Source organism: Polypterus senegalus, chromosome 15 (genome assembly GCF_016835505.1).
Source record: "Polypterus senegalus isolate Bchr_013 chromosome 15, ASM1683550v1, whole genome shotgun sequence".
Classification (NCBI taxonomy): Eukaryota; Metazoa; Chordata; class Cladistia; order Polypteriformes; family Polypteridae; genus Polypterus; species Polypterus senegalus.
In genome coordinates, this window is record NC_053168.1 from 3,717,091 (window position 1) to 3,731,281 (window position 14,191).

The 14,191-nt window shown below is 43.1% G+C and overlaps 1 protein-coding gene across 1 annotated transcript in view; it reads left to right on the top strand.

Moving 5' to 3' along the window:
• Positions 1–4,077: 4,077 nt before the first annotated feature.
• The window catches only part of atp2c1 (ATPase secretory pathway Ca2+ transporting 1), a 114,345-nt gene continuing 104,231 nt past the window's right edge, over positions 4,078–14,191 (top strand). Inside the window, exon 1 of the mRNA XM_039737476.1 lies at positions 4,078–4,166. Within this exon, the coding sequence (XP_039593410.1) occupies positions 4,143–4,166 (24 nt within the window). The 5' untranslated portion in view covers positions 4,078–4,142. The remainder of the gene's footprint in view (positions 4,167–14,191) is intronic.

The following is a 14,191-nucleotide window of genomic DNA, read 5'->3' on the forward strand; positions in this document are numbered from 1 at the left end:
GCTGGACACCACGACTGATGTGAAAGGCGCAATATAACAGAGGGATTGAAAGGTGTGATATAATGCATGAATAGATGTGAAAGGCACTATATAACAGATAGTGTGATGGACGGCCGGCAGGCAGCTCAACCCGGCCAGGATCAATCAATCGATCAATCAACATTTATTTATATAGCGCATATTCATACAAAAAAAAATGTAGCTCAAAGTGCTTTACAAAATGAATAGAGAAATAGAAGACACAATAAAAGATAAACATAAGTCAACATTAATTAACATAGAATAAGAGTAAGGTCCGATGGCCAGGGTGGACAGAAAAAACAAAAAAAAACTCCAAAGGCTGGAGAAAAAAAATAAAATCTGTAGGGGTTCCAGACCAAGAGACCGCCCAGTCCCCTCTGGGCAATCTACCTAACATTAGACAAACAGTCCTCTTTGTATTTAGGGTTTTCATGGAAGGACCTGATGATGATGGTCACGTAGACTTCTGGCTTTCAGTCCATCAATGTTGGAGCGTCAGGATGCTTTGAGTAGGTGGAGGTGACACAGGTCGCCACCACAAAGAAACCGGAAAAAGAAACAGAAGAGAGAGTTGGGGTCAGTACGGATTTTAGAGCCACTATGAATAGTTATTGTGATGAATTGAACATACAGAGTATCAGGATTAATGGGGGAAGGCAGCGACTTGCCGACACTGCTTCCCCCAAGATGCTAGATGGCAGCTTCCCTGGAGTGCAGTGGTACCTCGGATTCCCGCAGGTAAGGCTGAACAATTGTTTTGGTTATATTTGGCCATTAGAAAATCCCGTTTTATAATCTTAACTTTAGCTACGCCAATCTAGGCTAGCAAAGCTATGCATTTATGTGCTCAAGTGAGCCTCCGAACAATGTTTTGGATAAACGTATTTAGTCACCGACTATGTAGATTCTTGTTGATGTGTGTTGCCGTCCTGTGATGTGTGCCGTGCTAGTTTGGTAACAGACGCTGTACCGGCATCATATGATCAAAGCTACCACTCGCTCACATTAAAAAACAAAGGAGGTTTGGTGATTCCTTCTGAAGGTCCAGTCAAGGTGGTCAAAGTAGCTGAGCGTGTTATCCGACAGTCGACATTAGGGCAAGACATCAGTGTATCTTTGATCAATCAGTTCGTTTGGGCTGAGATTGGTTCGGATGATGTGTTTTTTTCTCAAGCAGCACATTACGGAAACACAGTTTGAAATTGACAACCATCATTTTATATTCATGCCTTTAGTTGTGTCAGTCTCCCACAAACTAAGGCTGCACCAAATATCCAGACTGAATACTCTCAAATTACAGGATCTGAGTGAGCGAGAGGAGTGCCAGTCTGTAGGAGATCAGTGAGGTTGTGGAGAGCTTTAAATGTTAAGAGCGGTATTTTGTATTGTATTCTATAGATAGACAGATAGATAGATACTTTATTTACCCATCCATCCATCCATTTTCCAACCCGCTGAATCCGAACACAGGGTCACGGGGGTCTGCTGGAGCCAATCCCAGCCAACACAGGGCACAAGGCAGGAACCAATCCTGGGCAGGGTGCCAACCCACCGTAGGACACACACATACACACCAAGCACACACTAGGGCCAATTTAGAATCGCCAATCCACCTAACCTGCTGTAATGGAAGGATTTTTCTAAAGAGAGGGGGGGATCAAGAGAGCAGATGGGCGTTGGTCGCTCAGCGCAAAAACCAGCTTCAAGAAGGAAAAGTACTGGGAATATGGCCAGAGGGTTATGCTGACTTGTTTTTCACTTCGAGGGCTTCACTATTTTTGTGTGCCTTTTGGTACCAGACGCTGTCTCCGTCAGGATAAAGGGGCACGCTGACTTGTTTTTCACTTCAAGGGGCTTCATTTTTGTGTGCCTCCTGGTACCAGGTGTCGTCATCATCAGGACCAAGTGCAAAACAACACCGCGTCCCGTGGAAGGGTGTGTGTGCTGAAACTAATCACTTCTGTATACACTGCTTACACGTAAGCCGCTTTGGGCAAGGACGCTCAATTAGTATATAAGGGAAGGTTTCGCCCTCAGTTTCTTTGGAGGCTCAACCGTGGGGACAGCGGCACCGCCCGGTAAATGAAAGGCAAAATGGGTTGGTCCTTTGACAAGACTGACAAGCGGGCCCCCTCAGTCTACTGGTCTGGGATGATGGCTCTATGTCTTTTTATATGTCTGTAAGTATTGTTTTGTTTTGTATGTCTGCATTATATGTGTTTGATTATTATAGTTGATTAAGTAAATAAAATAGAAGTATTGGACCTCTTCTCTCTGATTCTTTGCCTACTTATGTTCTAATCCCTGGAACCATTTTCCCGTAACAAAACACCTGCATATCTTTGGACTGTGGGAGGAAACCCACGCAGACACGGGGAGAACATGCAAACTCCATACAGGGAGGACCTGGAAAGAGAACCTGGGTCTCCTAACTGCGAGGCAGCAGTGCTACCACTGCGCCACCGTGCCGCCCTACTTTATTAATCCCAAGGGGAAATTTACATAATCCAGCAGCAGCATACTGATACAAAAAACAATATTAAATTAAAGAGTAATAAAAATGCAGGTAAAGACAGACAATAACTTTGAATAATGTTAACGTTTACCCCCATAGTGTGGGGTCTCCTCAGCCTGTCAGTGGAGCAGGACGGTCTGTCGCTGAAGCTGCTCCTCTGCCTGGAGATGACACTGTAGTTAACAGGGAGCCTGTGACGTTGAGACAGAATCGGTGTGATGTGTTCAGTGGATTTACAACAGCAGGTTATCATCCTAGCAGCAGAATTTGGAAGACGTTGTAAGCGATGGATACGTTTTTGTGGGATGCCAGATAGAAAAGCATTACAGTAATCTATACGTGAGGTGACTCGGGCATCAACCGATACTTCAGTACTGTGTTGGGTAAGAACAAGACGACGTCTAGAAATGTTTCGGAGATGGAAGAAGGCAGTCCGAGAAATGTTACTTATATGGGAGGAATTATTTAATAATAATAATAGTTATTATTTAATAATTGCCATTATTAGTGTATAAATGGATATAAATAATTTCATTTAAACGATTCGCCAAAATCTGTTGTATGTAAACGATACTGTTTTAAGCGTTATTGTTTCTTCATCAGAAAACCCGGTTTCCACGTCAACCTGTATTAGTTTAAATGGCACTTTGCCACTCGCAATGTGGCGGATGCGCTGACGTATCGTGTCGAGTGGGCAACACAGTGAATGCGGCGTCTATCTATATATGTCTATGGAAAAGACCCCCAAGGGGTGCTTCTTATCGTGGAATGAGCCTGGGGCTAAAAATACTCCAAGAGAGCGCCCCCTGCAGGGCATTTTTCATGATGACATCTAATATTACCATCCTTATCTTTTCCACAACAACCTCCAACATGTCCAGGGGTTCCCCTTATGAGGGATCTTGCATCGGGCATCTTTTGAGCTCAGGTTGCTTCCCTAGGGGACTGCAGCGTAAAACGCCACACTGGCAGCTTTTCTACACTACCATTTAATTTACTGCAGTTGTTAAGATTTTTACGAAGGCTCATATTGTATCGTGCAATGTAGTTTGCAGTTTTGGCCCTAACACTAAATCCCAACATGTCGCCAATTAAAGATAAATAGTAATGTGCAAAAATACACTCAAAATATTATAAAACAACCTCGGTGAGCAGAACGAGACACACGCAACAAACAAACAGATCACCAACAAGACTTATAAAATTTTTTTGAACGTGCTGAAACTTGCACTTAGCGTACGTCTTCCTCTTAGACATAATCGATTAATGATTGTTCATACCTAGATATTAGTAAATTTAATGCCCTGCTACGCTGTCGTTGAATATTCAGAAACATGTTTTAGCAAACAAATCTGTACTTTAACATATTGTAATCGCTAATCTTTATGCACTCGCGCCCCAGGTTCATACACCATATAACTCCTTTGGCACAGCAATGCGTGCGTCCCTTATCTAATACGCCACAGGTTAACTCCGCCTTCACCCTTTCCCCTCAACGTCCCCAGCATATGTGCGTCACGCTTAAGCCCCGCCCATTTACGGTGCTGCCGCTTCCTTGCGTGTTGACCTCAGCGGCGTCAGTCGGATCCGTGGGAGCGTACGGAAGATGCAGAAGAGCAGGCAAAAGCTGGTGAGTTTGAATGTTACGACGGCGCTCAGATGATTTTTTTGCCCCCTTTACTGCATATTTTGAAAGCGTGTTTTTTGACGTTGTCTGCTCGAGACGTCATTCAAGTAAACATTTGAAAAGTAATGCAGAGCGCGGCTCGGTACGCGGTCCACCAAGCGCGCAGCATTCGGTTCCCTTTATTTATCTTTTGAGAATTCGCTTTGCCGTGCATCGTATAGTGGACAAAGTAGGCCGTTCGCAAGCCGGTAGTGAAGTTGCTTTAGCGGGGTTCTTGAACGAGTAACTCCTGCGATGTCCGCAGCTTTTATCAGCAGAGTGATTTGCGAAGTTTTGGGATGTCGCTACCTGCGGCTTGTGTTTTGCAGAAGAGACACCTCCCGAGCGGGCACCGCGCAGCACTGGCATTGGGTCGAGATGGGCTGCGCAGGGCAGGGCATGGCATGGCATAGGAGCTAACTGGAATCGCGAAGGACGTGCCTTCGAGGTGTCTCGTTTATGTTCAAACAGCCACACTCACGGTAGTGTTTACACAGAGATTATCATTGGACTCGTACGAGGAAGCGCATCAGTGTGTCGTGTTGATAGTCTAGCGTGCCTCGCCTTTTGTGAGCTTTGCTGGCCGGATTTTACGTCCTTGTTAGACTTTTTACATTTGGCTTTTCTTTATTATTTCCTTGCCACATGTAATTACTCCGTGTCCTGTCAATCATTTTTTATGCCTTGTCCCATTCATTTCATGTTGTGATTTTTGTTGTGTTTGTAATCCCTGTGTAAATAGTTTACCCCACAGCCATATTAATATAAATAAAATATATTGTTAGTAAAGTTAAAGATGCTTTATTAATTCCACGAGGTAATTGCAGCAAACATCTCTGAGCTGAGAGTGCAGTTGTCAAGCTCTGTGGATGATTGTGAGTGAGCAGCCTTTGTCAGGTTCAGCCACACATTCTCCACTATACTGAGATCCAGACTCTGATTTTCACATTTTTGTTGTTTTTAAGCCGTCCTCATGTATCTTTGACTCGATGTTTTTATGGCAAATAAATAATCTCCCATGGTGTAGGTTTCCTGTGGACTTGCATCATAGTTTCTTCCAGGATTTCCTTGTATTTTGCCACATTCATTTTCCCCTCACAAGCCTTCTGGGGGCCTGCTACAGAAGATAGATAGATAGATACTTTATTAATCCCAAGGGGAAATTCACATAATCCAGCAGCAGTATACTGATACAAAAAACAATATTAAAGAGTAATAAAAATGCATGTAAAAGCAGACAATAACTTTGAATAATGTTAGCATTTACTTCCCCGGGTAGAATTGAAGAGTCGCATAGTGTGGAAGAGGAACGTTCTCCTCAGTCTGTCAGTGGAGCAGGGAAAAGTCGGCCACTGAGGTTGCAGTTCAGTTGCAGTTGGATGCAGTGGATTCTGCATGATTGACAGGAGTTTGCTGTGCGCCCGAGGCCCTGAGTTCAACTTTACTCCTACAATAGAGCCTGCCTTCCTCACCAGTTTGTCCAGGCGTGAGGCGTCCTTCATCTTTATGCTGCCTCCCCAGCACACCACCGTGTAGAAGAGGGCACTCGCCACAACCGTCTGATAGAACATCTGCAGTATCTTATTGCAGATGTTGAAGGACGCCAGCCTTCTAATAAAGTATAGTCGGCTCTGTCCTCTCTTGCACAGAGCATCAGTATTGGCTGTCCAGTCCAGTTTATCATCCAGCTGCACTCCCAGGTATTTATAGGTCTGCACCCTCTGCACAGTCACCTCTGATGATCACGGGGTCCATGAGGGGCCTGGGCCTCCAAAAATCCACCACCAGTTCCTTGGTCTTGCTGGTGTTCAGGTGTAAGCGGTTTGAGTCACACCATTTAAGAAAGTCTTTGATTAGCTTCCTGTCCACTCCTGATGCAGCCCACAATAGCAGTGTCATCAGCGAACGTTTGCACGTGGCAGGACTCCTAGTCGTATTGGAAATCTGATGTATGTTGGCTGAACAGGACCGGAGAAAGTCCAGTCCCCTGCGGCGCTTCTGTGTTGCTGACCACAATGTCAGACCTGCATTTCCCAAGACGTTCCCAGAGCCTGATGCTGCCACCACCGTGTTTCATCGTTGTAATTGTGTTGCACAGGCGATGAGCGATTTCTGGTTTGCTACAAACACTATGCTTTTAATCTTGGTTTTATGAGACCAGAGAATCTTGTTTCTCACAGTCTGAGAGTTCTTTAAGTGCCTTTTAGCAAACTCCAAGCAGATTTCCCCATGTCTTTCACTAAGGAGAGGCTTCTGTCTGGCCTTTCTGCCATAAATCCCAGATTGGTGGATGTTGCAGTGGTGGTTGTCCTTCTGGTAGTTCTTCTCATCTCCACACATGTCTTCTGAAGCAGGGGTCGCCAAGTACAGTCCTGGAGGACCACCGTGGCTGCAAGTTTTCATTCTAACCCTTTTTTTAACGAGTGTCCTGTTTGTGCTGCAAGTGAACTTCTTGTGAATTCATTTTAATTGACTTGTTTTTTAAGGTTTGCTCCCCTGAATTTCTTCATAGTTCCTCCGAGTTGCTTCATTTCTTTCCTTTAATGGCACCCAGACAGAAATTAAATGTGAAGCGAAGGAGCCAACAGAAGACCAGGGCCTCAAACTCCAACCAATTTCACTCCAACTAGCTGCCTAATGATGTGCCAATTCTTGTTAATTAAACCCTTTCTTTAATTTTGTGACTTTGTTGCTGCTCTCGTGGTGCATTGACAGAGATTTCAGAAATTGTCGAATTTCTCTTTCTAAGATCTCTGATAAAATGTTTTGGGGACTTGAGCAGATCGACATTCCTGAGACCTTCATCTTTCTTTATTTTCAGACTAGACCTTAAGCCCGTTACAATAACGGGCGCTAGAACAGTAGTGCATAAACATTAGTAGAACAGCCGATATTAAATGGCAAGGGACCTTGTATGTGGCTGTAATATGCGTCACTGTATTGTGTGCCTTTAACTTTCTCTCTCAGTAATACTGGTTTGTATTTCCGTAAAATGCCTGTAATTTTGTCTGACAGTAATACAGTAATTTCCCCAATTGGATTATATGTAAATACAATTAATCCGTTCCAGACCGTATGAACTGTATGTAAATATATATTTTTTTAAGATTTTTAAGCACAAATATAGCTAATTATACCATTGAATGCACAGCATAATAGTAAACGAAATGTAAAAACATTGAGCTAACACTAAGAAAACCTTGAACAACAGAGAAAACTAACACTGCAAGAGTTCGCGCTATAGCCTTACGACCCGCTTGCTAAAAACACCTTTTTTAATGAGTTTTAAGCACAGGGGAAAAAAATGAACATTTGAAAGATCCGTAATTTAATAAACAACCAAGAAAAATAACATTGCAACAATGCACGTGTGTGTGTATCTGTCTCTGTCACAGGCCTGTGTGTGTGTGTGCGTGCGTGCGGGCGTGTCTGTCTTTGTTGCGGGTGTGCGTGTGTGCGCGTGTCTGTCTCTGTCGCGGGTGTGCGTGTCTGTCTCTGTGGCGTGCGTGTGCGTGTCTGTCTCTGTCGCGAGTGTGCGTGTCTGTCTCTGTGGCGTGCGTGCGTGTGTGTGTCTGTCCCCCATGCGGGCCTGCCTGTGTGTGTGAGTGTGTCTCTTGCGCAGGCCTGTCTGCGTGCGTGCGTGCATGCATGTCTGTCTCTCGCACGCACACACCTGTGTGTGTCTCTCTCTCTCTCTCTCTCTGCACACACAGGGAATGCACAGGAAGAGACTGAACACGTGCCGTGATGCCATGCGCACTTCACCAGAAGACACACACACACGGACACGTGGACGCACACAGGGGTTTTATTAAAGGGGATGATACAGTGGTACCTCGGTATACGTCTGCTTTGCAATAAGTCCAACTTGGTATACGTCCTGTTTGGACGTGAAAAATTTTGCCTGGTATGCAACCTTTGTGTGGAATACGACTCGCATGCTAGAACACCGTGCGCTACCCTTGTTTACCTCTCTCGAGACAAAGCCACGACTGGCCACGAGCGTCTGTACGCGATATAACTCTCTGTAAATTTTGACGTGATTTTGTGCTTTTTCGCATAAAGTTTAGTTGATTGTTGAAAAGTATGAAGGTGGCATGCGTATCTGGGACTTGGCTGCTGCATACTGTATGCCGAGAACGATGGTATCTACGATTGTGAAAAACAAGGACGTTATTAAAAAGTAAAGTGAGATTAAATTTTCATTTATTACATCTAATTACTTTTGCATTTATGTATTTTAGTATTAAGCAGTGTTTAAATTATTTTATACAACCCCATCAATGTATAATATGCCAATAACAATAGGATTTTTTTTTCCATGGAAATGGATTAATCATTTTCCCTTTATTTCGTATGGGAAAAATTCATTTGGTATACGTCCTGTTTGGTATAAGTTAAAGGATCTGGAACAGATTAAGGACGTATATACCGAGGTGCCACTGTATTGTACTTCAAACACCAGTTGTTTTGGCTCATTTTGTATCTCATCATTGTTTGGCTTCTAATTAAGGAAAAAGAAACAATTAAGGGGTCTGAGTCTCAAAAACAAGTCAATTAAAATTAGTTCAAAAGAAGTTAATTAGCAGCAAAAACAGGTCACTAATTAAGAAAAGGATTAGAATGAAAACGTGTAGCCACGGTGGTCCTCCAGGACCCCTGCTCTGAAGCTAAACTGAAGTGACCATCGGGTTCACCTTTCCTACCAGGTCCCTTCTCCCACAATCACTCCGTTTGGCCAGGTTGTCAGCTCTAGGAAGAGAAACATTTTAAGGAGTATGGAGGTCACAGAGCTCTTCAGTAGTGCAGGATATCTTTGCAGCCCTTCCCCAGTTCTACACCTTGACACAATCCTGTCTCAAAGCTCTGCATGTATTCCCTATGACTTCATTAGTGCTGAACGTCACTATTCAAATACAATTCAGATTTATGTAGAAGAGGTCTCATTCGATTGTCAAAGAACGGCTGTTTGTTTTACCCGCAGTAATCCTGGCGTTGTGTTGCTCCGGACGCGCTATGCAAAGCTGCAGTATTTTGCTAATGTGTTTTTGCATTTCACTTCCACAATCGGCCTTTTGGTAATTTTGAATGGTAAGCTTGTTATCTTCTTTAGTAAAACTTAAAGCCAGACCCCTTCACAGTGCACTGTTTTTAAATTCCCATCATTTTGCACTACAAGTGAGCAAACTGCAGTTTTTCCAAATGCTTCTCCTCTGCCCTAAAAGTATCATTTTTGTATCTGATTGTGTCCCATTCACACTTAAACCGGAGGTCCCTGACTGTTTAATGCTAAGCAAATTTAAAATAACTGATGTAAAAGGAAAATGAGAATTATGACAACATTGTAAACCCTCCTCTCTGTAAAGAACCCTGGCAGTTGACGTGCTCTGTCCCTCAGTTAGTCTTCGTCTTACTTGGCTGCTAGTTTGACACATGATGCCTAAAACAATGGACTGTAATTAAAAATATTTAGGCCCCCTTTATTAAAATACTGCTTCAGCTGTAATGGAGAAACAAAGTAGACAGATTGTGCAGACCCTGACTTGATACTGTGACAGTCGTGGTTTTCTGGGCAAGTCCACTTTTGCCAACCAGCTTTTTTTCTGAATGGCTTGATATAAATGGTATACTGCCGCTGCCCAGAGTAATAAAACATGTCCGCTTGCCTCTTGTCTGCTCTTTTACTTTGCTTGCTGTTGTCACCACTCTGCCACTGTCCTGTTTGGTATGAATCAAACTGCCTCCCACCCGTGTCACCAGGGCTGTGCAGCTGGTACACAAAATCTCCAACTCAAAATCTGACTCCTCTATTTGTAATTTAAGCCGATATATACAGTACCAATCGAAAGTTTGGTGTCACCAGAAATTTTCATGTTTTTGATAGAAATTGAAACCTTTTTGTTTAGGCACCATTTTAATTTGATTTAAATATGTAGCCAAGCCATTCCTAGAATTTATGTCTATTACTGCTTGACATGACTGATTTTTAATTTATTCTTCAAACATGGCTGCAAAGCCCCATTTTCAGCAGCAATCCTTTCAATGTCCCAATGGTAAACTCCCTTAGCAAGTCAGTCAAGTCAAGTTGGGGAGCATACACTGGTACAGTGCTCTGCAGCACACACGACACAATGAAACAGCTCGGGATCAGGTTGGTATAGGGCAGACACGCGGTCAAGTCCCACCCTCCCGAAATGACCCTCTATCTGTCGCAGCCAGGTGTTACGTGGGCAACCCCTTAGCCTGGTCCAGCCACTCGGGTCCCCAAGAATGTGGATCCTACGAGCCGGATCACCCTCGGGGAAACACGCCACAAAACTCCGTTAGCTTATCCTTATTTAGTCAGATGTTAATGCTGATTGGTTAAGCACACTTTTAATGTCTTAGCTGTATTTCCAAATCAATTTAATGGTATTTCTCTATTGTATTTCAAAAGTTTTCAGCCTTGAACACTCGGCTCACCCAGTCATTAGTCCTACTGCGCACGTCCTCTCTCTGTCCCGCCCCGTGACACTCCCAGTGCTAACTCGCCCTTCAACGCAGTCGGTTTTTAATGGCAGAGCAGTAAAGCAAGAGCTGATAATGAATGTCGAAAAACGAAAATGAACAAAAAAAAAGCGTTCCGTATAAAAAAGAAATCAAGAACAGAGAGAGTCTTCCAATAAATGAGACAGAGAAAAATTTTCCAAACAATAGGCAAACAGAAATGCAAAAAGGCAAAGTTTATAGAATGTAAGTTAGAGGATAAAGTAATTCATTATATTGTTTTTGACGAGACGTTAATGTAATTGAATTTTTTATTTACTTTTTATTACATTTTACTTTTTTACTTGAAATTTTACTTTACTAAGTTTTATTATTCATTGGTATTTAAAATAGACAGCTGTAGTGAAATACTCAAGTAACAAATTTTCTATCTGTAATAACTAAGGATCAAACCGTCTTCCTCCCACACCCCACATGCTCTTCTATATACCAACTCTTTAAATACAATCACTTTCTCTAACAGAGGGGCACCCTGATGCCCGTTGAGTGGCTCAGCCATGAGAGAGCAGGTGCCGGCGAGTGCAGGATGGAACCCCTAGTCTAGATAAAAAGGTGTATATGTGTGTGTGTGTGTATATATATATATATATATATATATATATATATATAAAATATAGGGGGCGCTGTCGTCCCCTTGAACCCTCAGACAATATGCCAGACACTAGGTAAAAGTCCAAGAAATTATTTTATTTGGACAATAACGTGCACGAAGCACCTCCACTATACTTTCAATAAACACAATAATAAATTAATACAACAATAATCACAATTAATAATTCCTCCACACCTCCCAGCAGCTCAGTCACCCTTCCTTCCAACTCGGCTTCCGGCTGGGATCTCCCACAGTACTTTTAAAGTCTTTGACCTGGAAGTGTTTCTGTCCCTTAATCCATGTGACTTTATAACACTTCCGGTTTAGGTGAACACTCCTTTTCTTCAGCCCAGAAGTACATCATTCTTTCCATCCCCTCGACTGGGAAGTACTTCCAGGCTATAAGGAAAATACAACTCCCTGGGCCTCCCTGCAACATCCCCTGGAGGCCCCCATGTTATCCAGCAGGGCTTTGATGAAAAACTCCAAGTTCCATGATGCCCTGCTGGAATTCGGGGCCCCTCCATGTTGCAGGGATGGCTCCATCCGGCGGCTTGGGGATATTGGCCGAGATTAGCTGCCTTCCATATTCCACAATATCTTATATATTTATATATATTTTTCCTGTGACGAGACATGATCTTTTGAAGAGAGACACTTTCATGTCCCGCGAGACGGTCAAGTCACGTCATACTTACAGCCTTTGGAAGCAAGTCCCGTGATTCACATGCAGAGCAAGTTAGAGACAATGGAAGTAGGAAAATTCAAAAGTCTCACAAAAATGAGAGTAAAGATCACATTAGCACAAACAAATGGAAAATATTACTCGGTGACATAACGGAACAGTAAAAAGAGATTGAATAGTGTTTGAGGATGTCTGGGGGAGAAGAGACAAGGCAGTGAGACAACAGGACAGCTGCTGTACAGGCTTTTAATCATTTGAAGCACAGCACAAAATTCAGATCACGCGGCACAGCAGCAGCAAACCAGCAGCTGATCGAGCAAAGAGGAGGTAAAAAAGTGTATTTGTTTCCCATTGTATCACCGTTTAAGAGGGGGTTTCAGAGGAGCGACCGTGTCTCCTTGGGGTGTATTCAGCCCCCCGTCTTGACAACAGCGTGTATTGCTGACAGGGTGAGAAGGGGGTGGTGAGCGAAGCGAGCAGGGGGTAAAGCCCCCTAGTGTATATCTATATATACATGTGCGTATATAAATCTATGTGTGTGTGTGTGTGTATATATATATATATATATACACTGTGGCTCATAAGGATTTTAGCTTCTTTTGTGGCAGCTTTTATGTCTCCCTGTCCCAAGGTGGACTTGTGCATCCAGCCGTCAGTGCTAGAGTGAAAGAAATATGGCAGACGGCGTTGATGCTAGGGATTTTGATGGCTCTTATATTTAATTCTTTCAGGGCAGATGTCGACTTTTGTCGAAATTCAGGGATAGAGGATGGTAATCAGCTGAAAATGGGAACAAAACTCGCCATTACGTTTTAGTTTGACTCTCTTTGCTAGATGGGAAGTTAGCTTTATTGATTTGACTTTGATTCCCTGCGTGTGCATGAGTAGCAAAGAACAAACAACCTCTAAAATGGCATCAACATCTGGCGAGAGACCGAAGTGAGTGAATGCACGAAGCAAAATACTCCGTGGACGACGTTTGGCTTATAATTGCTGAATCAGACTGTGACTTGTCGAACTCTGATTTTGATGCATGTGATCTGGAGATGAAGATCGAAAACAAAAGTGAGGTACCATCATCAGCTGATCAGTCCCCAGCTGATCGTGGTGCTGAACACGTTCGTGTAGCTGATGCCCCTATGGCAGTGTTTGCCTGGGAAGACAGCCACTTACGATAACAAGAGGTGCAAACCAGATTGTGTTGCAGTGCTACTGCCATCGTAGCGTGAAGACAGCCAGGCAGCCGGCCCACCGCGCATTCCTGTTGCCAGAAATGGCTAACAGGAGCCGACAGCAGCCATGAGTTTTTTGGAAAAAATAGTCAGCCCTCAAAGAGTTAGTAAGAGCTTAACAGGTTACCACTGCGGCCATTAACATAATAAAGTATAAAAAACAAGCACTTAGAAATGTACGTGTAACGTCCAGAACCATTAACCTAAGATATATCTGAACATTTGTTTATTTTAATTGAAATATTCAAATCTTATTTTTTGGCTACTGTATATACTCACATTTAAGTTCTCCCACAGATAAGTCAGGGCTTGATTTTACCATATAATTTACGGTATTTTATAATGTCGGTCATATAAATTAAATGTGGAAAAGTCACACTATTGGTCCAAGAGATTATGATATGCTAACGCCCACCTGAGAGAGTAACCACGGAGCACACAGCCTTTTTTTTCTATGTATTGTGCCTACGTGACCAGACGGTAATACCCGAACTGTTCTGAAGTGACATTTGCACTGATTTGTGTTTTTTTTTGTATCTCACACCCTCATACACCTTTATCGTAACAGCGAAACAGCTTTATCGTAACATCCCTTATCTACGATGGAGCGTTTGATCAGAAGAAAATATGAAGCTGGTTTTAAATTAAAAGTCGTGGAACTGGCAAAAGAAATTGGTAGCTGCGCTGCTGCAACAAAATTCGACGTGTCTGAGAAACTGGTGTGAGATTGGAGGAAGCAAGAAGATGTAAAAAAAAAAAAATAAATAATAAGTGTTGCATTTTTGAACAGGCGTATAAGTCGGGGTCTCATGGTTTGGCTTTTGCTCAGCTGTCGGGCCTTCTATAGACAGGTGTGTGCCTTTCCTGATCAGTCCAGTCCATTGAATTGGTGACAGTTGGACTCCAAACAAGGTGTAGAAACATCTCAGTGATG